This window comes from Nipponia nippon, unplaced genomic scaffold, assembly GCF_047370975.1.
Source record: "Nipponia nippon isolate SJK-2023a ecotype South Korea unplaced genomic scaffold, ASM4737097v1 scaffold_4, whole genome shotgun sequence".
NCBI lineage: Eukaryota > Metazoa > Chordata > Aves > Pelecaniformes > Threskiornithidae > Nipponia > Nipponia nippon.
The window spans coordinates 421,649-445,485 of NW_028262358.1; the positions used below are offsets into that span (position 1 = coordinate 421,649).

General features: G+C 42.8%; 2 protein-coding genes and 1 long non-coding RNA gene across 8 annotated transcripts in view; 1 reads left to right on the top strand and 2 right to left on the bottom strand.

The window, feature by feature from the left end:
• Positions 1-1,200, bottom strand: part of LOC148053049 (uncharacterized) — a 50,369-nt gene extending 49,169 nt beyond the window's left edge. For both annotated transcript variants that reach the window (XR_015708788.1, XR_015708790.1), the window contains exon 1: positions 1,007-1,200. This is a non-coding gene — a long non-coding RNA (uncharacterized LOC148053049). The remainder of the gene's footprint in view (positions 1-1,006) is intronic.
• A 1,487-nt stretch (positions 1,201-2,687) lies between these two features.
• On the bottom strand, positions 2,688-15,190 carry CRNKL1 (crooked neck pre-mRNA splicing factor 1). The gene is made up of 14 exons (XM_087774677.1): positions 15,021-15,190; positions 14,490-14,642; positions 12,793-12,884; positions 12,520-12,678; positions 11,988-12,154; positions 11,296-11,474; positions 10,455-10,625; positions 9,571-9,762; positions 8,735-8,794; positions 7,506-7,586; positions 4,837-5,076; positions 4,309-4,410; positions 3,479-3,727; positions 2,688-2,940 (listed from the first exon to the last, which is right to left on the bottom strand). The coding sequence occupies exons 1-14, from the start codon at positions 15,066-15,068 to the stop codon at positions 2,773-2,775; spliced, it is 2,061 nt and encodes a 686-aa protein (XP_087630803.1). The 5' UTR covers positions 15,069-15,190; the 3' UTR covers positions 2,688-2,772.
• A 210-nt stretch (positions 15,191-15,400) lies between these two features.
• CFAP61 (cilia and flagella associated protein 61) overlaps positions 15,401-23,837 on the top strand; it is a 133,896-nt gene continuing 125,459 nt past the window's right edge. For all 5 annotated transcript variants that reach the window (XM_087774675.1, XM_087774674.1, XM_087774672.1 and 2 more), the window contains exons 1-5: positions 15,401-15,915; positions 17,636-17,786; positions 18,938-19,088; positions 21,724-21,800; positions 22,757-22,824. In XM_087774675.1, the coding sequence (XP_087630801.1) occupies positions 15,903-15,915; positions 17,636-17,786; positions 18,938-19,088; positions 21,724-21,800; positions 22,757-22,824 (460 nt within the window). In that variant the 5' untranslated portion in view covers positions 15,401-15,902. The remainder of the gene's footprint in view (positions 15,916-17,635; positions 17,787-18,937; positions 19,089-21,723; positions 21,801-22,756; positions 22,825-23,837) is intronic.

Here is a 23,837-nt window from a genome sequence, read left to right on the forward strand (position 1 = left end):
TTTCAGACATTGAGGAGAAAAGGGAAATGGCATACAAGTCCAAATGATTAGAAATACCCAACGCTTTATCTGTTACATTAGCACGAGGATCAGCTCGCTCCTATTTTTATCGGATGTTCTTCATTCGACTTCTACTTTTGTCTTTAAGATCAAAGCAAACGTCACCCCATCTTTCAGCAAAGACAGCTCAAGATAGATCTGTGTCACTATAGCACTGCTGTATTCGGTTCCTGCCTGCCACTGCCCTGCGGACCCTCTCCTCTGGTCTCCCTTTTAACGCACACGCCTTCGCTTTTCCGCTGGCAAGCGGCAAGTCGCAATTTTAAGGAAAAACTGCTGCAGAAGAGATACCTCTTCAGCTCTTCCCATCAGACTGCCAGCGCGCTTCGGGGATGCTCCAGGGTGCGCCGAAGCCGCGGGATGCACAAGATCCCCGCAAGGAGCAGCTCTGCCGCCGGCTGGCACCCGGCGGGGAGGGAGCTCAGGGCACCTTTGCTGGGACGCACTGGGACCACAACTGTGGCCTCCCACTACAAACAAACAAACAACAAAAGGCACCACAAAACCCCCTCCCCAAACCACCAAGACGCTGGCAAAATTACAGCCCAGAAGGCATAAGAGCCACTATAAACTTAAATAAGCTAGATTTTTATCCTGTCAATATACTCCTCTCAGTTGTCATTGTGAAACAGCACTGCCTTACTGCACAGGATTTCAGGAGAATTTAGGGAGAAAGAATAATTGGTGCAAGCATACAGCCACGTTACAGCCACCAGTTGCACTGCTGGTATGAAAAAAACCCCACACAATAATCCAGCTTTAAAATAGAAGGTATAAGCTTACATAGCTGGCTTGAAAATCCAAACAGCTGGTTTTTTAACTCAGAAGAAAAACAGCTAGCAAGCGACCAAGGACAGTACCCTCCAGTAAAGCCATTTTTTCCAGCCAGCCAGCCAAGTTAACAAGGTGAAGAAGCGCGGGGCGAAGCAGGGCGGGAAGGACTTACCGGGCTGAGCGGGGCACCGCACACACAGGGCTGGTCCCGGGCACTGCACACAGGCACCTGCTCCCGCACCTTTCCCAAGAAAAGAGCAAGAGCTCCCCCCAAAACGCTGTCCTCCAGGCACCCCCTGCCCGCAGGCACACCCTCAGCACAGGCACCCTCCTGCCCTGCCCTAGAGGCCCCTTACCCACAGCACCCTGCCCAGCCTGCTGCTCACTCCCTCACCGCGGGCCACCACCTCCACCCTCCCGCTCCCAGTTTAAAGCCTTCTGGCCGGATTGGCCAGCCCCTTGACCAGCTGCCTTTCGCCCTGCTTGGCCAGGTGGGTCCCATCTCTCCCACCCAGAGGGCTCTGGCGCAGGAGCCGATCACCCTCATTGGCACCAGCTGCACGAGCAGGCTCTGACCTGCCACCCCCGCCCTCCTTCTCAAGCCCTTCCCCGCCCTGGCAGGAGCAAGGGGAAAACCACCTGGGCCCCCGTGCCCTTGGCCACCCCCAGGGCCACCAAGTCCCTCTTGCCCTCTCCGGGTCTCCCCTAGCAGTGCTGTGGGGCACCCCCTGCACGGTCGCCCTGCCCCACACCAGGCCAAAGGGAGAAGCTCACAAGCGTCAGCCCAGGGAGGATGACAACGGTGATGGAGACAGCGAAGGGCCGAGGATCTGCTTTCTGACCACGGGGTGTGCAGGGAAGGAAGCGTTCCCAGCTGCCGGCAGGCCTGGCCGGTGCGAGGGACAGCCCCAGGGGTGACCTGCCCACAGCTGGACAGGCCAGATGTGGCCAGAGCAGTGGTAGCTGCCCAGTCTTTAGTCAACAGCAGCTCTGTTTAAGGCCTGACTCATAGCTCTGCTGGTTATTGTGGCACACTTTCCCTTTTTTTTTTTTTTTTTTTAAAATCCCTGTTCTTCGTGGCAGGCGAGGTCCCCAGCCACAGAACCGAGCCCTGGGGCAGTGATCCCTGCCCACCGCAAGGGCCGGCTGCCTGACTTCCCCTGGCGCGGGGAACCAGCCCACGCCAGAGGACAGAACGGCTCCTTCCCCCCGAGAACTAGGGATGGGAAAGCTTAGGCTCAATGGTTTTTCCCCATGAAACACAACAAACACTGAGAAGCCTACTTTACTTCTACTTTGCTTCCCAATAGATTATTTACTACAAAACATGCTGCCGAGACATTCAAATATTAAAACTGTGTGGTACTAATTTCTACAGATTTATTCTTCTAGGGGCTAGCTGCTGCATATTTAACTTCTGCTATTGTCCCTCCTAACAGTTTTCTGGGATAAAAGCTTACTTGGATAGGAAGTTGAACAGGTTGCAGTCAATAGGATTTATTGTTTTCAACTATCCTCATGATTAATACATATTTTACAGAATTACTGGAAAAAATCGATCAGGAATGGTTAGAGACATCTCCCTCATGAAAGCAAGCAGATCTGCTGTCTTGGCATGTTAGTATCCTTAAGCAGTACTGTGATCCTTTGTAGGAGCCTTAGAACAGTGGGTCTTGCACTAAAAACAAAGCTGCCGTCCGGTTCTTCCAGTTCTCAGATCACTGGTAATAGCTGCAGACTCCTGCCCTTGCCCATGACCTTCCACTTGTTGGAAATAACAGACTGTGAAAGGGAATCAACTGCCATACGGTGCTCTTTTTCCAATAAAAAAAAAAAAAAGGCTCGAGTCCATAGTAGTAAAACTCTTCAATTACATTTATTTGTCACCAATGAAAATACTGTACAATATCCAAGAAAAGGGGTGGGGAAGGCAATGTATTAAGACTGGCTTTCATCAATGTCTTTGTCTGGATCCATCTCTGCAGCTTCTCTCTCCTGTTGCTGTTTCTTCCAGAGTTTAGCCATAGCGAGTAGTTTGAGATTGGGCTGATTGGCAGTATCTTCTGGGAAAATATAATCATAGTATTCCTCCCAGCCAGCATCAGACTAGGGAAAAAAACACACCACAAAGCAAGTTTAATTTGCATGTTAATGTTAGCTATTGGAAGGTGCTTCTAATAAGTGTAACAGTGAGATAAAATGAAAATCAGTGTTTGTTAGACCATCCATAGCAGCTGAAACCAGCGAGCCGAATGGGTGTAAGACAGAACTACTTCTGCTGTGCACAATGAGCAGGCAGAACGGAGGAACAGCCTGGCTACGGTCTCCCAAACAAAGTTAAGAAACAAACACTATCTGCATAGTGCTACCTAAAGCTGGTTTAGTTTGTCTATAGGAGTTTGAAGTAAAGGTAGCTTGAGCATTTGGTATGAGTATTTCACTCCGTATCAACTGCCCACCTAGCCTGCTGAAGAGCAAGGCGCTCAGCAGCACGTGTTTCAGGCCAATGCTTTTTTTCAATCGCTGCAGTAAAATTGGCATGCAGTTATAGCATCCGTCACAGCCGACCTCGTTTTGTATACCAGACCCCAGCGTAAAGCCACCAAGGATTCAAAGTGACTACTTGCATAATTTTTCCTCTTACCCCATCTTCAGCCTGCAGTTTTCTCCTCTTCTTTATTTTTTCAGGCATAAGTTTATCTATCCTCTCTTTAGTGGTATCAGTTCCAAACTCCTCTTCAAAGTTCCTCCAGGATTCCAGCAGCATGACTCTCTCCTCTTTCTCCTCACAGTTTCGCATTGCCTTATTAGCCTCTTCGTAAATCTGCTGGCATCTTGACAAACTCTCCTCCCTTCCTGCAGATAGTTCAAACTGTGCAAAGCTGATCCATACCTGTGGTGAAAGCAAATCAAAACCAAGCTGAAACCTCCATTCCGAAGTCTGATAGCTAAGTGACAGTTTAAAAAAAACAAAGCAGCAAGAAAAGCAAATATCAATGCAAGTCTAAAGTACTTTTTCACAAGCAGACACCTAGAAAATTCATGTTTGTTTCACATGTGTGAGAATTGCCTCTTTTGGCAAGACAGAATATTCACGTAAGCCACGCTGACAAATTTCTTGCGGTTGTTTCGGGTCGATAAATCTGTCTGAATTTAGTCAAACGACAGCACCAAACTACACTGGAAAAATCACAACTATTTTTTCCTTGCAATGTTTTTGCAACTAAAATTCCAAAGCTACTGAGTATGAAGAGGGCTGCTTGGAAACCTTCTGCAGAGCCTTCTTTCATGTAAGATATGCCTGTTGTTGTATGTAAGTCTGAAATTTCTTTCCCCTTTTCATGCCACAGATGCGGTACTGAACTTGGGTTCACTGTTGATTTGAAAAAGGCAGGGAATCAAAGCAGTCGAGAGTTTCCATCCACCACGGACCAGATGCAAGCCCAACTCTGCGTTCTGGGTACCCACACATACCTTAACATGCTGTGTCCGCTGAAGTAATCTGCGGTAAAGATTTCTTGTTTTCTCATACTCTTCTTGCTCAATTTCAAAGTCAATGTAGGATTTCCAAAGAACCTGCAAAAGAGAAGTCTCTCGTTATGTTCACAGCATGCTGAGATAATGGAAAAAAACCCAAACAAACCCAAAAACAAAAAAGAGGAGAAGCATGGATAAGTGTGAAATTTCTCTGAAAAACGTTTCAGAGATCTGAGTATTTATTGACTGTACAAGCTAGGATTACAACTAAGCAATATCAAATCTTGTGCACGTAATCCATTTAGCTTACTCCTGTAAGCATGTTTCTCCCTCCGTGTTTTGTCATTGGTTTTACAGTCCTGCATACCCTGCTAAGAAACAGATGCTAAATTAATGAGACACAGGCTAAGCCACTACGGTAAGCAGTTCTGTTCAAGCCGGTAGATTATTTACATTTTAATTAGCCACACTGTGTAATGAATACCTTAGCATTGTGCCAACTGTAAAGTTCATCCACCCCCTTACCTCTGGCATGTCTAGCCGGGGCTGGCCAATAGCCAACTCATATATTGCCCGGGCTCTATCAATATCGCCAAGAATGGTCTCGAGTTCAGCAAATTTAATCCATGATGTGCAGTTTTCCGGTGCAAACTCCAGGAATTTTTCATACAGCTTTCGGCAACGATCAAATTCTCGCAGTTGTAGCTCCAATTCAATATAACCTTTAAACAGTTTGTTTTTTGGACATTTACCTATGGAAGTCCCCTGTTAAGCAAAAAAAACCAAAACCCACTTAAAGATCTTGCAAGTAAGAAAAACCACTCTATTTTCTAAACATCTGTTTACTCTCCAGTATTTAAACTAAAATTCATTTTTGAGCAGAGTTTAGTTTTTAAGACTCTGGTCAGGGCCAGTATGAAATCTAACTGATGTTTGTAAAATGAGTGTGCATCCACAAAGATCAACAAAAACTCTGAAAGCAGAAAACCTTCTAACTCGTTACACTTCTACATAACATGGATTCCCCACGAAGTATTAGTTGAAACTCACCCCGGCTCATCAAACGAACACTTCATCTTGCACCAAAAGCTGAAGAAAGCATAGCATCAGTCTGTACCAGTCTTCCAGGTAAGCAGTTCCCAAGTATCTTACAAAACAGATTTTATCAAGAGAAACTGTCTCCTGGACCACCACTGCTATTCATCATCGCATGGAGAATTGTCCACGCTCCCTGCCTGCTGACTTACAGTAATGGATAGACAGAGAGTAATGTTTTAAAAAAATATTTCCTTTTTTATATGCTGCAGCATCTGAAGAAAACTGTCTGGCCTAAGCCACGGTGCCAAGCTGTGAGAAAGCAGTTTCTGCTTCTTAATTTGGGAATCTTTTAAAGCAAGAGTTAAGAACGGGCATATCTGAGACAGGTCTGTAGCGAGCTTCACTCTTTAAGTCACTTCTGTAAACAAGTATTCTTTATTAAGCACTGCAGCCCCTGTTCCCTCAAGCTAATGTGAATTCAGTAATGTGAGATCAAATTCCCATACTACAATTCCCCTGCACAACTTTCCTACACGTTGATTATCTTGGCGCTTATTAAAAATGGAGGAAACCACCACTTGGGAATATCAGTTTGGCCACCTTTATGGCCCTCCAGCTCTACAAATGCCTTTTCTATTTCCAAATATGCTCAGTTCTTCCTCACGTGCCCCCCATTACTATTTTCTTAAGCAGCACAGGCTCCAGCTGATCTCCTGTCTCCGAGTCCCAACATCTCTCAGACCCTGGGAAAACAAAGAATCCACACACCATCTGCAGCCAGTGAAAATAAGGCAGAACAAGGTGCTGTCTGCGTGCTGATGAGAGCTTCAGCATCAGGAGCTGGGCCTTCTCTTCTGCACGGTGACAGTGTGGGACCCTCACCTCAGGACAAGAGCAAGGCTTCTTGCCAAAGAGGTGGTTCAAAGTCAACTTATTGCAAAAGAAGGAAAGAAACTGCTTGCCAAATCTGGATCCAGTCCAAAAAAGTATTATGACTGCAGCAGCAAAATCTGGTTTCCAAAATAAGAAAAAGGTGACCTACTAAAAAAACAGTCTGTCAAAGAAATTAAACAACAACAAGGGAAAAAGACCAACAAAAGAGAAGCCTAAAATAAATTGAGGAAACTTTCTATTTCTAGATGGGCCAAAGCACCCTTTCCAAAACCTATCATAACTTTTGCCCCGAAAAAAAAGGCAGCTAGCAGCAGGGCGCTGGCTGGTGACTATCGTAATGTTGCGCAATGGTCTCTTAAGCAAGCTAGAACAGCAGCACGCTTCAGCACAGACGGTCGTCTTCTCCTGCAGGGAGACAGTAACGGTCTCACAGGGGACTTAACCCCTCCGCTTCATTTTCTTCTGGTCACGGGCAGGAGTCCAGCTAAAGAGACAAAGCTTTACTGGCACATTGGGGGCAGACTTGGTCCCCTGTCAGCTACAGGAGGCCATTCACGTTTATGCTTTTATCACCGCTGTGCCATGGGTTTGGTGGAAGCCTCAAAAGTTTCCTCTTTAAAGTCAAACCACCTCAGCTGTTCCCAACATTAGCTTTCTCTCAAAACTCCTAATGCCACCACTGAGCTTATTTAGAATAACTGAAGGGAAAGAAAGTTTTTAATTTCAAAAGGTTTTGCTGCCAAAATGTACTCCATTGTTCTCTGATGTGCTGACATTCACACAGTGAATTCGCACACAAGCTCTCAAGCCTGCCCAAAGTCCCCACGATCACTTCTATCAGCAACCTGGTAGCTGGGACTCAAACACTCTTTTCAGCAGGTCTTAATTTCTGAGAGTCAAAAACTCCCATTTATTTAAAATGCTTTTTAAAATGCTATTGTTGGTACAAGTATCATTTAACAGATCAGCAGCAGTTAAAAATTTCCAAGTACGCTAAGCTGATTTGGGTACCCTTGCATGCACATGTGCGTTTTGTCAGCCGAAACAAGAAAGCTGCATTCATTTTGGCCCATGGCTAATTCATCACATCAAGCTATGCTTCTTTTTAAATCATACGTGACGGTAAATACCGGTCCCTGCAGACTTCTCGGATGCTTTATTTAAATGGATTAAAACGGCAATTTATAAAGGACAATTTAAGATCTTTTAATGCCCTTCCCTTGTTACTATTAAAGTCAATCATGGAATTAACAAAAGCTTACCAAAGCTCTTCTGGCAAGTGGAAGATTCTTCTGGCGTATTTCAAATTGTGCATACAGCAGCCATATTTTGGCAAATGTAAACTGAAAGAAAAAGAACAATGTGATGCTTAGGCTGGAAGCTTAGTAAATAATACTGCATATGTTCTTAAAAAAAAAAAATCACTTTTTCTGTACAAGATGTTACTGCTGCTGCAGCTAATTATATTTGAACTCAGTGTATTCTTGCTGAAAAGTTGAGAGTTCATAACCCAAACCAATCTAGAACAGAACAACATACTCCACTATGGATGGAAGCAAAACCAGCCAGGACAGAGGTCTTCTCAAACAAAGAAACATTAACCAATCAACCAATTGGTAAAATATCAGCTATCATTGAATCAATTAACAGCTAATCAACTCTTACTAATTACAGATTAATCCTAATCTCCACAGTTGATGCTCAGATGGCATGATTAATGACAAACTAGAAAAGTACATGAACTATGATTTCTTGACATTCCAAGGCAATGCGGATTGTTTTAACGGTTTGGCCACGTGGATATTTTAGTTAAAGCTCACCGGCAAAAAAAACACAAAAACAAAAAATCAGTCTTGAAGACCGATTGTAATGGAGAATACACACCTGAAACATGGTTCACCAAATGCACCTCCCTCAGCTGGGACTGTGCAGGCAATTAGAAACAGCTGCTATAAAAGGCCGTAACAAACCCCACATAAACCAGAGCAACAAGTATTCTGCAAAGACTACAAGCAACTAGGCTAGGAGCAGCTATAAAAGGACTCAACCTGAGGAAGCAAGCAAGTAAAGAATAGGTAAGAGTTATTCCCTGCTGTTTAATGGTACAAGACTATCCTCTGACTATGTGTTATTTCAGTTTCTTGGAGCACATTTAGCAACTTGAAAATACTGGAGAAACCCTTGCATTGCATCTGTGTGAGGAAATCTGACATCATTGTGTGGCCTGCTGTTTCCCATTGATGATACAAATTACAGCCATCTAACACCTTGGCTTAAAAAAAAAAAAAAAAAACAAAACCAAAATTTTGGAAGATAAATATTGTGAGAAAGCAAAAGGGATATTTAAAGTCCTGAGCAGAATCTTCATGCATGTGCTAGTAGCCATTTGGAGCTGCTTACATGCCTGAACCTTGGGGAGAAAGAAAACTAAAGGAACTTATCTTTGGAATTTTAAATTAAGGTTCAATACAAACTGCTAGAGAAGCCATACCTTCTTATGGGGAATGAGCTCGATACATGCCTGATACACTTGTCTGGTTCGCTCCGCATCCTGTAAGAACAGGCGAAATTAAATACTTTCTTCACTGCTAAGATTACACTATATTTTGGATAGTGCAATGATTGCAAAACTGCAGATCAGCATTTTTAAGTCAAGTTGCTTAGAATCATATCTACTTAAGATATAAATGTACTTATCTATTTAGTGTGCACAATTCAAAGAAGGTAACTCCTGAGAGTCAGTAAGGGTCATCTTTTAAAAACAAGATTCAATGCTATGAATTAGATAATAAAACCAGGAGTGTCCCCATTTTGGGGGAAGAAAATTCTTTTTTCCTTTAAGAGACACTGAATAGGTATACTGCACTACAATTTTATGAAATAAAGAGCAGTTACAATGTTACGTTACTGATAAGAGAAGAAGTACTTACAGAGCCTCTAAAGGCCACTATAGCAAGGATTTGACTGCTCCACAGAACAACTTCACAAACAGTTTTGTTAATTATAAAACTACTTCACAAGTTCAGGTAACAGCTTGGAACAGGCAATTTGGATGGAGCTAGAAAGACCTACTTCTCCTTTTAAAGTTTCAGTGTGTTTCTGGATGAATTGAGGTGAAACGGAAGTATTTTTTTCACTATGCATGGGAGGGAAAAATTAAGGGAAAAAAAAACCCTCCTCATACTTACATAGCAAATCCTGTAGCTAGTTACACACAACAAGTAAGACAGTATTTTCAGTTCTTGGTTTTCTTACTGAAATATCTGTAGCTATTTAATGTAAGGAAACACTCGGGAAGGAAAGAAAAACTGAGTTCTTGCTACTTGCCTTTGCCTCCAGCTCTTCGTATAATGCATAGTTAATCCAAAGATAGATGTATCTTTTCCAGTGTCTCTTCTCCTGAATTGGGGGAACATTGGCAATGGCTCTTTCATACACTTCTCGGACGGTCTCGGCATCTGCATCACTTTCAACTAACCTCAGGTAGTCAAACCACGCATCGTAATTATGTGGATTTGCCTTCCAGAAAGATGGGAGCAGGGAAGTGGGAAAGAAATTTCAGTAACTACAAATAACAGATCCTGTTCCTTCACTTAGTTTTTATTCTGAATTTTTCCTTTAAAATACATCATCAGAATATTAATGAAAACTGTTGGTCTCGGGTATGCTTAAGCTAGAGCTTTTGGGTTAAAGTGCATGTATTTCTTTACTTCTATTTTACCTACAAACATTCTTTAAATGAAGGCAAACAAACTGAACTGTGAGAAGGGAAGAGGAACTGATGAAACATGCAGTATGCCATGAATAGTAGATAGGCGTGGCATGCCCACTTTCTCACAAAAAGGTATGTACACACAGGTGAGGTGCTCTGTAACAGTTACTGCATAACAGAAGTGAAGAAGTCACAAGCTCAACTGCATTATGCCCTAAGATGACTGTGAAGGGTACCGAGCCCCGAGTTCAATCAAAAACTTTGGCTCCACAATCTGCATGAGAATGCAGGAGAAAAAAAAAAGCAGGGAATGCAGGTATTGCTCTCTCCCCTGCGGATGGAATTCTGCCTCTGAAAAGAACAGTGCTCTCTTGATATTTCCTTGGACTGAGTATCAAGGGTAATGTAAAACTCATCAGCCTTCCTATTGTGAGACACTTATGTGCCTTAAGCAGCAGCTGGACGTAGGATGAGCCCAGAGGGTATTTGTAATACCTACCTTCACTTCCTCTTCATACTGGAATCTCCTCTTGCTGACAATGATGTCTTCAATTCCCCTCCTGTCTCCAAACTTCTTCTCAAAGATGGTGTAATTTTTGAAGAGATTTTGGGCCTCCTGTTTTGGAATTCTATCCAAGGCATACTTGTAGATCACCCTTACTCTTTCGAACTGAAAATATTAAGTATCATTTGAGTAATATTTACAAAGTGACTTCTGTCCTCCCCACCAATTTCTCAATGAGCTTTTGGCAATATTTAATAGAATACAGAATCGTGGAATTTCTCAATGTAAATGGTTGTTTTGGGACAGGACTAACACAGATCTTCCTGAAGAGTAAACTTTGAAGAAAAAAAAAAAATTTCTCTAAATACCAAACCCTGCCATCTCTTACTCATTTGCAGGTTTGGAATATTTAAAATATTTTTAACAGGTGGTGGTTTTGGGTTCACAGAATGTTTTCAATTCCTTAATGGCCTGGGCACTTTAAAGAGACCATCTGGGAAAAACATGGCTAATCCAGGTTTTATCATGCTGGCCTACAGCCTCTCAGAAACTTACAAATCTGAGAATATGTCTTTGATCCAATAACACTATTCTCAGGCTTGGCAGATTTGCTGCCCACCTTTCTTAGAACATATTTCCTTGATGTCACCAAAAGGCAAATAGAAGCTAAGCAAAAAGTTGTCTCCTTAACTCAGACTACAATAACAATATCTCATAAGATGCTGAAAAACACGAGTCTTGCAGTGAATGTTAAGTGGCCTTGAGTTTGATATTCAAGAAGAAATCTTGTGGGAGCAGTTGGTTTTAGTCTGATATATTATCAAGAAGGTCTTACTTCTTTCTGGTTCTCCTCAAATTTTGCAAAAGCCACGTACAAGTGCTCATCCATATGCTCTTCTCCAAAGAACTCCACCGCCCTCTCGTATACTTTCCTTGCGTGAGCAAAATAACTGTGCTTCTCTTCAAAGCGGGCATACTTGATCCAGTTCTTAACATCAGGATGAACAATAACGAGTAGAGCTATGTTAAAGAAACAGTGGTGGTTGAATGGGACGTGTGAAACTGCATTCTTCCCAGTGACTACAGGGTCATGGACCATATGAAACAACTCCCAAGGATGGCACATGCAAAAAATGCAACTGGGAAGAAGACACAAAACAGCTCTAAGTGTGCAAAGGCTTTGTGCCTTACTGAGAACTTAAAATTTAAAAAGGGATAAAAATCAGGCAATGGTCAGGGAGAGGTTTAAGGAGAAATCTGAAACAAACTGACTGCAAAAAAGCTGGAAGCATGAGTGCTGTTAAATATACACTGTTGTGGCAGGGTGTACATTCATTTAACTGAATTTGGAGGCATATACTAAACACGCTTTTATACCTACTGCTGGCTCTCAGCATGGTGGCTTACTCCCAACACACCACAGTAAGAAGGAGCACAGGGACATAGCTGGAGATAGAATAGATAAGAAAGAAACGAAGAATGCAGGCCTAAACTTGGGCAGGTGTCGCAATGTACTAAAAAGGATATATCTCTCGTAAATGGTACGCGCCCTGTCCACCTCCTTGTATCTCAGCTCGAAGTTAATGTAGGAATGCCAAGCTTGCTCCTCAGGTTGCCACTCCATCCAACGTTCGAACACCTGACGTGACCCAGCAACATTCCCCAACATCTCTTCCATGTAAGTATACTTATACCTTGGAAAAGAAAATCAAGTTTTTACAATCGCATAGCGAACACATAAATTACAAGGATTTTTTGAGTGCTTAAGACCATTACTGAGATTTCTTCACCTATTCCCCACTTGCACCCCAGAATGCCTATAGATACTGTTGTGACCTGCAGCATGCAGGCACACAAACATCCTTCCCTCCCAATGCTCTCGCCACTTGAAAAGTACAAAACCTTTCCAAAGCTTAAGCCTCCCTCTTTTTTTTTTTTTTCAGACTAGCCTGAAGACTTGGAGAAACACAAAACAATGCACTTTTGTGTGATACCAAAATAGAAAAATGATCTGTAGCCTTTGGAGGTAGAAGCAATGCTCCATTCTCTGCAAACGTACCAGAACTGGTTCACCCTGGGGAGGGTGGTAATGGCTCGATCCCAAATGTTTCGGGCATGATTAACCTGGCGGTTCTTCATTTCCATTTCTGCGTATTTCAGCCAGAGTGTGACATTTCTGTAGTCTACATCTAAAGCACGCTCGTAAATAGAACGGGCTCTGGAAAGCAAAGAGAACTAAATTGAGTATATAATGTGCCTCCAAGACTTTGATGTTTGTCAATGTGTGTCTTAAAAGGTTTATAAGAGATGTTTGCAGCTGCATCATAATTACCTCTGTATTTCTTTTAGACTTTCCTCCCATTGTGCGTACTTGATCCAGTTACTGATAACGGTCCTGTTTTTTCTTATGTTATCTTCAAAAGTCTGAGGAGAAAATTATTTCTAGAAGTAAGAAATCCCTCTGTGCATACCAATCTCATCATAAATGGCTTGTGGAATATTATTATTGGAATGAATTCCAAATGTCTAACACCCATGCAGATGTAGTAACAAATCATACTCAATACAACGCTTCCTAAAAATTGCATAACAGAGAAGCTAGAAGGATAGATCATCATACAGAACAGGACTAAACTCAAGTTCCTGCAACCTGATACCTCAAAAACTGATGGAATAATAACTGACAGAACTAAAATCTTCTTTTCTTTTTTTTAATCTCCTGCTTCGTGTTTCAATAGCAACATTACCTGGACAGATGGAATCCAGTCGTTGCAGATGACCCTGAATATACGTGGATGCGCCAGCACAAGTTTGTTCACTTTGACCTGTATCTGTAATTGCTCTAAATTTTTTTTAAAGCAAGATGCCTTATTCTTATTCCCTGGATCTAATAAGCTGGCATTGAATGTGTTAGACAAATTTCACTGCTCAGTGCAATGGTGAGGGCATTTTCAGACTTGTGTTTGGCTATTGTCAGGATCAATGCTATAGGTATTTAGCATGTGGCTAAACATGGTCTAATGCAGTTAACATGGTGGCTCGTTACTGCCGTTCGTATGAGAAATGAAAAATTATAACATCAAACGTTGTTTTTGCAGCACTGTGGTGTTGATCCTCTGACTCCAGTCGCTCTGCATGTGTCCAGGCGAGGTACCCCAGCACGCGGCACAGCAAGGCCCGAAGTCTGCACGAGGAGCCCTAGCCACTGCGGTAAGGAGGGAATGAGCGCCCGCTCAGGGCTGAGTACAGGGATGCTGTGTTGTGCTGCAGCAGTCACCAGTTCCGAACATATGCCTATATGCTTCAGGGAATGACAGCCCTAGTTTATGCTGTCTGTATCTAAAAAAAACTGCTGAGTTCTGAAAACATTTAAAGTTCCCTGTTAGGGATATGCTTGCTTTGCTGAGCCAGGACAGCAATTATCAAGGGAAAAGGCAGAACAAAACCATAGATGAGTTTGCACAAGCAAAGCAATTATTTAAAAAAAAAAAAGAAGAAAAAAATTATACCTGAAATCTCACATGCAAAATGGTCAAGTTTTAAGACAATCATCAAACATAACCATGATTAGTGCAGAAAGTTGTGTTCTAAAGTGTGTGAAGTAATACCATAATTACACAGAACAGAAATATTACTTGCAAACACACTTTTCAAAAAAGTTGAGGTGGAAACAACAGCAGTATTACTGTAAAGCTTGCTAATGTTCAGTTGTGCTGACTGGCCAGGTACTAGTGGTGATGAAGAAACCGCATATAAACCATGCATGCAATTACCCTTGCTATGTTCTGAACATACTGAACGTGGTCACAGGTGAGATCTTGTGTACTACCAAATTTTATGTTAAACAACACATGTTTAACTTACAATTTTTGCACAGAAGTGGCATTTGCTATGAAAATGTTTAGTTTTTTAAGAATTGCTATTCATCTGGAAAACCCATAAGTAATACAGGCTAATCTTGTTTAAGTTAAAACATAGTAAAAATGTAGTGCTTTATACAAGCATCAAGACTAGGGTTTTTCCCTTTACCTTCCTTTTCCGGAGTTTATAGTCATTTAGCTCTTCAACATCTGTGATCTTCTGTTGCGGAGGTGGTGGAAGAAGTTCAAGTTCTCTCTCTTTTGCTTCTCTTAAAAGCTGTTCTGCTGTGATCTGAACTTCTGCAGGTGCTTTATTTTTCACCTGTAAGGTAAGGGGGCTTGATTCGCGTTTTCTCCTTCTAATGCAGAAGTGAAAAATCCCCCCGTGATTAATTTACTCCGGCGGCTTACTACCTTCAGTATTTACCCAAGAAGGATCCCGAGATCGACAGGGCCCTTATCGCCAGCACCAGCCCGAGCCTACGCGGCCCCTGCCCGGGGCGTGAGGGGAGGCAAAGCTTCCCCCGGCCGCGGAGAGGGGCGGCCGCACGAGCGGAGGAGCCGGGGCCGCAGCCGGGCTGGGCCGCTCCGGGGCGCCCGGCGCTGCCCCGAGGACCAGGCCCCGGCGAGGGCGGTCGCCCGCCGCCCCGGCCCCCGCTCCCCACCCCCGGCCGCGGGCCCGCCGCCGCCTCCCGAGCACCTTCGCCACTTTGGGGATCCGCTGCTTCCCGGCCGCCGTAGACGCCATCTTGCCGCCTCTCCGAGCTGGCCCCGCCCCCTCACCTCTGACCTCACGCAGCGCCGTCGTGCGTCGTTGCCGGAGCAACGGCGGCGCGTCCCGGCGCCGGCAGCGAGGCGGGGGCCGGCCGGTCAGTCGGTCTGTCCGTCCGTGGCCGCGCCGCTCCGCGGCGGCAGCGCCGGGGAAAGGGACCCGCCGCCGCCGCGGCAGGGAGGTGAGTGCCGGGCGCGGCCGGAGGTCCCGCACCCCCAAACGGTTCCCCGTGCCCCCCGGACGGCGCCCCCTGGCGGCTCGGCGGGCGGGCGGGCGGCGCCGGGGTGGGCGGCGGGAGCGGGCGGGCGTCCCGCGCGGCGGGGCAGGGCCCGTGCCGCCGGCGCGTGGCTCGGGAGGTGTCGACGGCGTGGGCGTTCAACGCCCGCTCCCGTCAGGCGAGGGAGCGCTGCCCGGCTCGGGCCTAGCAGCCGTCCTTCGGGCCAGCTGGGCTTTCAGGCGTGGGCCTGGCCTCGTCCCCGACGCCTTTGGGGGGGCGGGAGCGGTCGCCACGCTTCGTCCCCGCTGCTGCGGCCAGGCGTTCCGGCGGCCTGGCTGCCGTGGGGTGCGTAGGGCCGCCCCTCCGCCGCAGGGGCCTCCCGAGGCGCGCCCTGGGGTGGGTACGTGTCTGGTGCGCTGCCAGTCGGAAACGGGAAAAACGCACGGCACGGGAACGTCCCTTGGGCCTGAAAGGAGAGCGGTTGTGCGAGGAGGCAGCGGGAAGCTGCTCCGAGCCGTAGCTCGGAAGGGGAGGGGTCCTCTCTCTGCCCCTTTTGCCCAGTCTCTCATCTATGGCGTGCTGCTCTCCTGGAAATGCAGGAGTTCGGTAGGAACAGTGCATTTTCTTACGAAAACAGTACATATTTAATGTGTAAATGCTGCTTTCCGTCAGTCGTGGTTGCATGCGTGTTCAGGGTCTTTAAGGGGAACTACTGGAGAAGGGGGCGATGTTTTTTCAATGCGTTAAGTTAAACAATTGAATACGGCAATGTGGCAAACTGTTTTCCTCGGTTGAAGTAATCTTAATGCTAGGCTTAAGTTTGTTGACGCCATTTTAAAATCCTGTTTATTCTGATCTATGGAGTTGACGTTAATAAAAAATAACCAGCTCTTTTAGTACTATCACAGTTTGCAGGTACTTAATGAAATATATAAGTGAATTATGTGGCCACTTCCTTTGCTCATTTTAAGAATCACCCGTCATTTAGCCCTGGGTATCGTTGCCTTCCACTCCACTAGGAAGAGTATATATATGTTACAACTTAAGATGTTTGAGAAGTTGCTTACACCAGCTAGGATAGTTTTTTGTCCTTGTAGATGCTATCATTATACTCGGTAATACGTACACTCTAGCCTAGCTAGTTCTTTCTGCATAACCACAATTCTGTCTACTAAGGGCACACATTAAAACCTGCAGAGGACATTCTGGCTCGGGTTGGTGCCGGGACCTCTTTGCAAACTTATGTTTGCATGACTGAGACCTGTGGTGTCACCTATAACAATATATCGACTGTGTGTGAAAGATGCAGCTGTACACATGACTTTCCTCTGTATTTAAAAGGTATAAAATTCAAGGTTTCCTTTGTTATCCCACTTTAGTTGGGATCTGTGGGGCCTAATAATTGGGCATCACGTCGGGGGCCAATGTTAGAAGTGGCTGTTGTGTTTGGCAGCTTGGTAAAAGTGTCCTGCTAGTCTAGGTATGTTGGTATTGAGACTATTTTTGAGTTAGTAATGCTATATTTTGCACAAGTATATTTAAGAAATTGCAGAAAGCTGTTGTGTTTGGTCAATTTGTTTTACATGCCTAATTCTTGATTACATCACAACAGGCTACAATATTGAGTAGCAGCGCAACTGAAAGATAAATGAACTGTTAGCTGATAGTCCCAGGTGGTCTGAATACCTGTTGTCCCCTTATGTTCTGAAAGTGCTAGGCATGTCAATAAATCACTTGGGCCTGGCAAATTCTGTGAACGTGGAATGACAAAAATGTCTGTCTTCTGGTCAGGGAAGCTACAGAGCTTTCAATTCCTTCTGAAATTTAAGCATTGCTGTTGACTTAAAGAAACTTGAGGAGCTGTTTTGGACAAAATACGCTTAACTCACCTGAAATTGCTGTTTAATGTTACCTGGGCATTCTCATCCTGATTGTTTGCAGCTGATCCTCCCAACCCTATAGACATAAGGCTATTAAGTTTGAAATTGTTAATGATGGGCACTGTTCTGATAGTTATCATGCAAATGCCTATAAATGAATAAATGTACAAGCAATTTGTAGCCTATTAAAAACATTTATGTCCTGTGTAGCATGTAGAATACATACAATAGGGATGATTGCCTGCTGCATTTCTGCTTGTGCACTGTTTGCATGCTGTATTTATATGCAGGCAGTATGTATTTTTGTAGAGGTCTACACTTAAATCCATCCGAATTGCACTTCTTCACAGTTGATATAAAAATCTATTTCAAGTAACTACGTTGAACAACAGGTTGCAGCAGGATCTGCCAGAACAGCAATGTTTTCTTTTTCTTTCTGGTTGCAGTCTGTAAGATGACTACAATAACGTCTTCAAGAGGAAATACAGAAGTGGTCAGTGCCAGAAAAACAGAATCACATGATGTTTCAGATATTATCGGCCTCTTCAGCCATTTTACAGAAGTAGTTTTTGGAAGGATTGATGTCATGTACCTTTTGTAAGTAACAATATTTTAGGGGCATTATATTACCTTCCTTGCAGTAAACTTCAAGAAATTGTTACATTTAAAATGGCAGAAAACATTATGAGCCTTTACGTGGTATGGCATAATGAATTTTGACAAAAAGGGAAAGAAAATCTGCTTCCATCTCTTCTCTGCGTCACGCGTGCAGGACTGTGCAAACTTGGATCACTGCTGCCAGCATGGTGGACAAGATCTGACTCTGCACTAGCCTCCTTTTCATCAAAGTTCAGAAGACATACTTTTGAATAATACCTGATGAAACCATCAGATTCCCATGTCTGCTGTCTGCTAACAGAATCCTTTTGCCTGTTGGAGAGTGATGGAAGTGGAGGGGCAGGCACTAGGGTTTTTAATCACTTTGTGGCTGTGACTGTTCTGTTTTCTTTTCCTCTGTATGTCTAAATCTTTTCCTTCAAATCTTTTCCTTCTCTTCCAGTTTCCCCTTAAGGAAAGGAATTAGTTATTTTTTGCCTCTCTTTATTCTACCTTGGGAGACAGCCTTTATCTGCTGTAAAATGTTTCAATGTGCCTCTTTTTATGCCCCCAAAATACCTAATATCCTCCATGTTTGACATCTGTATCCTAGCTGCTCGCATGGCAATGTCCTTAGCAGAAATGGGTGGCTGTAGAAGTCTTCTGTTACCATATCTTCATCGCCGCAGATAGTGATGAACCTTCTGTGCTTCATCTTTCTGTGCTTCATCTTTCTGTGCAGTGATGAACAGCAGAGACAGACTGTGTGAAATGCTGATGGGTCATTTAGTTTTTCTCCACTTGACTTAATGGCAAATGTCTCGGATACATTTATTTTTTTCCCCAAATAGCTGGTATGAAGAAACATGCGAAGAAAAGGGAGCGTTTAAGTCGTGCACATCAAATTCGTAGTAATTGAGGATTTGAAAAATCATGTGAATTGTTATAATGTCAGAATACAGTAAATAAATATTTGGAATTGAAGGAACAATGTCAGGGTAGGATGTGGGCAATGAAGTTTTATTGAGGCCCGATCCTGGGAGCACTTTTGAACATGGTTAATTTTGCTATTTTAACAGGCTGAATTAACAGTCAGTTGCTTTTCTTTGTGTAGTTTCTTCAACTTCTGCAAAATTAAATTGTTTTCACAGAGAAAAATCAAATCTTGCTTTGACACTCTGCAGTACGAAGAATGAGGTTATAGCCCATGCTGCCTTTCTGGACTATCCAAATTGGAATATCACTGATCAGTCTGATTGGGAATCATTCTTACATGAAAACTACAATAACGATAAATGCACTGTAAGTAAATTGTGTGATTGTAGTTGAGTTTTCATTTAAGGCTCAGGTATGAAAAATATGCAGAGGCATCTAAAATCTATTTTAAGTAGACTTGAAGCATTTGGGCTGAAAAAAGTGATCATCAGATTCCTTACTAAACCCTCAGGTGCTCAGAAGTTCACGGGTACCTGTGCTTTTACCACTACGGTAACTGTAAGGATGGCAGTTAGGGAACGCAAGTCCTTTCTTTGCCAGACATGTGCAGAACATGTCTGATGCGTTGTGCTAGCACTGAGAGCAGTGGGAATCGTAGCTGTCAGCAATATCTTTCATTCAAAAACCTGTCCAGCTCTGGTGTTATCTAACGGAACATTTACCTGGGAGGTGAAGTCTTTGCTCTAAGGGCCTTCTCACTGCAAGGGAGCTGGAATCCTCATTTCTCACCTTTTGGAATAAAGTTTTGCTATTTTAACAGAACTAAATGTAAGTTTAATGGCTTCAGAGAAAGAATAAGGGACAGGGAGCGTACCCCTGCGTGAAGGACTGGGTGGAGGACCATGCTGACATAAGCATCTTGGTTCTGGAGTAAACTTGTTTGGTGCTGGTGTGGAGATTGCTGTGCTCTGTTCTGTGCGGTGCCAGTTTTCCTACAGGCTCCTCGGTCAAGTTTATGAATTACTGTTAGGAATTATGAACTAGAAATAGGCACTTAGAAGTTCAGGATTCAAATGCTGCCCATCATTCAGTCCAGCTAGGAACTAGATCCCGTGATTGTTGAGAAAAGATGGAAAATGTTAACCATAAACATGCAAAAGCGAGGCAGCACATGCCAGAATAAGGTATTGGCAGTTCTGAAATTATCTCTAGACAGTCTGTTCATCAGTTTTCCAGTGGTGTTCTGTGTGACATTAAGCAATGGCTTGCAGAAAAACTGACAAATACAGCAATTGTATTTGAAAATGCAGTGTGCCGTTAAAAGAAACAAAATTATTACAGACAAAGGGAGTATAGAAGAAACCCATGTAATTTTCTTGTAATCTGTTTTCTTTGTCACTTGAACAGTACTTTGTGTACAGGCATATTGCAGGCACAACCACTTCATTCACTGTGCAGCTGCAGCTGCTCCTGTTGGGTTGTGGTGTGCTGTCAGCTCCGCAAGCTCTTCCTCAGGCAGCCTGCTTGAGAATATCTCTTGCAGCAAAGGTGCAGCTGACTTCAGAGTGCAGGGGCTCACAAAGAGAAAAGACAAAAAAGAAAAGAGCTTGAGCATGCTAGGAATTACTGCTCATCAACAGGAGTGAAAGGTGCTTTGGAACATGGACAAGGAGAACACTCTTCTTTTTCTAGAATGGAGATTGTTTTCTCAAATACGTACAGAAGATTCATATGTGTTTTATGCTTCTGCACTGACAAACCAACTGAACCTATTCTGAGTTGTAACTAGATAAAATATTGTTGTTAACGGCAGGTTAAAGCCATGCAGATGTGCTTTAGAAAATTGAGATCTTCTGAAAATAGAATTTCTTAAAAGTCTAGTTGACAAGGCTTTTTCCTAGAGCACAGAAACTATAAGATAGCTTAAAGGTCTAAATTAGGAGTTGACTTGTGCAGAGTTTAGTGAAGATGCTTTACAGGATTGCCTGGTTACCATCACTATTCAGAAACAGTTACAGGCCAAATCCTGCCTCCTCTTGGACCTCAAGAACAAAACATTCTTTTTTTTTTCCTTTTTTCCTGTTGCATTTAAAAAAAAAAAACAAGTGTTTTTGTTGGTTTTTTTTAGACATGGCTTTTGATGTTTATTCCTTACAATAACCTAATAACCTGTTGTCTTTGTGCTGGTCCATATACTGCAACCTCTATTAAAATCATTCTTGCTCTAGAGTTGCTGAAACTTATTGCTGAAATTTATTAGCCACGACATTTTAGTTGAATATTAAACCACTCAAAGACCTCAAGTTTTCCCATTTAAAAGATTTTTTTTTTTTGTAGAAATGTTTCATCTACAGGTAGACCTTCATTGATGCAGCACTTGAAATTAATATGCGAGGGAAAACAGGTGAATTAATAGCACTCTCCGTTCCAGCACAAGGGTTTTCCTTTGCTAGTGTTTCCCAGGTTAACTGGAGGCATATAGGATAAAGATGTCTGTCTGCCCTGTTTCTGCCTGGATATTTCAATGTGTCAAATGAGGCAATCTTAAAACTTGATAATTTTTCTTACTTCTTTTAAGGAAAAAACATTTTAGGAGTGTGAGAAGTATGTGAGCTTGTGTTTTTTTTTTTTTAAACCTAGAAAGAATGTCTTTATCAGCCAAATATTAAATGTTGTTAAGATTTAGTTGTTAATTGTTGTGGTTAAAATGTTGTTAGTCTGGAATTAATACTGTTAAATATGAAACTATGTATATTGTAGTCAAACAATAGTAAGCTTGAGTGTAAATCAAAAATATTACAGAAGTACAAATCGTGATATAAAAAAAAGTCCTTTAATCACAAACTTTATCCACACATGCTTTGAAGTTACTTATCTATGTGAAGCTACTCATCTTGAGTGCAGATTATATATGTTGGAAATAAATGTGCATATTAATACTTGGGTTGACTTCATAAATATTAGCTGCATGGTGTTTAGATTTTCATTCCTCATTTTGTAGCCTTTGAACACGTTGTTCATGCATCTTTTTGTGGCAAAAGAAGAATATGCAGCTGGATGTTCCCAAGAAATTGTTAGGTGAGTTCATATATAACTTGCTGTAGGAAAGCACGTGCAGTCTCCTGCCATCGTTTGGAGAGGCTATGGAATTTAAAAATGCCTTAAGGTGATCACTGGGTCGAAATTAAACAATCTCTCTCTAAACAGTCTTGGAAGGTAATAAAACATAACCTTGTATTAATCAGATGCGTGCTGTTGGCTTTGAAACCGAGCTGTTACAGTTCCAAGTGCGCTTCCCAAAGAGTGTTAAGGTTTAGCTGTTATCTTTGCTGTGGCTTTCCACAGAAATAGTACGGCATTGCAAAGCAGATTGATTTTTCTTCTTCCTAAATTTCCACTTGTAAAAATCAAAGCGCATGACTGAGCAGGAAGCTTAAAAAGCTGTAGGTGTTTCTGGAATATGCTTGTTTCCGGGTAATCTATTGATAATTAGCTACAGATTGTATGGTAAGGCTGCAAACAATACAGTACAAGCAGCACATGACTGTGTTAGCTCAGGACTCAAATACAACCATTGCTCCGGTTATTTGGTATACTCGGAATCTACTTACATAAAGAGTGAATTGCACTTGGTGCTGTTGGTGTTGAATTTACAGTTACTTTGTCATGTCAAGCCAGCTCATCCAGATGCCAGGTCAGAGATCTGCCAGCAGAGATCTGGCATCTTTCATTTTTTCACCACTGGGGAACTGATATAAAAAGGAGGACGTTTGAAATCTAAGGATTAGGAAATTGAGAGAAATAAGGTAGGGGGGGAAAAAAAAGTTAAAAAAAAATGCCCAGATGAATTTCATATGATTGTATTTGTCATAAATAAAACGTTTTAATTTTTGAGCCGTATGGACGGACTCATGAAGGAAGATTAGATTATAGAGACACTGGAGAGAAAAATTTATATATCAGAAGACTAGCTGCTTTATCTGACTGATGGGTATAATGATGAAAGACTGAATACAGTTATGTTATTTGTCCAGGACAGCTTTTATCACAGTACCAGAACTGCAGTTTATACTTCTCTTCATACCAGCTGATGAGAATTTAGGTAAGAATTTAATACTATTTTATTCTTAAAATAACGAGAACAATCTCAAATCTCATTAATATGCACTGTGTTGGTGGGCTTTTTTGTGTTTTGTTTTTTTAATATTGAGAACAGTTCTCACTTTCTAAACATGGAGAAAACACAACCTTAAAGTATCCTCTAATGGACATACCTTGTGAAAAAGGCTTATGTGATTACATCTTCGCTCCAGCAGGCCATTCAGCAGTCTATCAGTTTCTTGCAGTCTTTAAATTTGCCAGAAACAGATAGGACTTCAAACAGGAGTAAAGATCTCGGAAATAAATTCCTCCAACTTTTGTGAAGATTTCTGGCTGAATCGAGTCAAGAGATTGAAATCAGTGCTTGTACTTTGGGAGACAATGACTAATAGGTCACTTAGCACGTGTATGTTTATATTCACAAGCACATACGTACATAAATTCATGCATGTCAGCCAGGCATCGTGCCCGTACATCAGAGCCAGTCACATTGGGTCCCTTCTCTTCTTTAGCCAAGGGAGTACAAGATGGGGAGAGGACACTTTGGTGAGGGTCAGAAGGGGTGCTGGAGACATGGAAGGAAACTAGGATTATTTCTTTTAGAGGAGAGGTACAAAGATGGAGAATGCACATCATAATCAGAGAACACTATCTGACTTGGAACTTCAGTCCTGAATTCAGACTAATAAACCAAGCAGCTACTTAATGACTGATTTTTGGCTGGAACTTCCCTTGAAATGAATTGGAACCTTTTCTGATATGGCAATTTCTAGACATCTGAGTTCTAAGTCATGTTAAAACTCTCTGTAGTGGTGTGTCAACTATAGAAAACAGTACCTGAATAAGGGCTTCTGTCAAACCTACCCTGGCAACAAATGTCAGCTTCCCTTCAGCATAACGAGTCCTGACAAAGAGATTCTCCAGTGGCATGTAGTGTTGGTTATGACTAGTATTTCTGTAGGAATTTGATCCTACCAATTTCTGATTGCTTTGAAGCTTATTCAGGTTTGGGGT

Coding starts and splice junctions, on each gene's coding strand:
- CRNKL1 (XM_087774677.1), bottom strand. CDS start 15,068: ATGGCGTCTACGGCGGCCGGGAAGCAGCGGATCCCCAAAGTGGCGAAG. Junction 12,885..14,489: donor ATAAACTCCGGAAAAGGAAG/GTAAAGGGAAAA, acceptor TTTTCTCCTCAG/ACTTTTGAAGATAACATAAG. Junction 11,475..11,987: donor GCGTACCATTTACGAGAGAT/ATATCCTTTTTA, acceptor ACATAGCTCTAC/TCGTTATTGTTCATCCTGAT.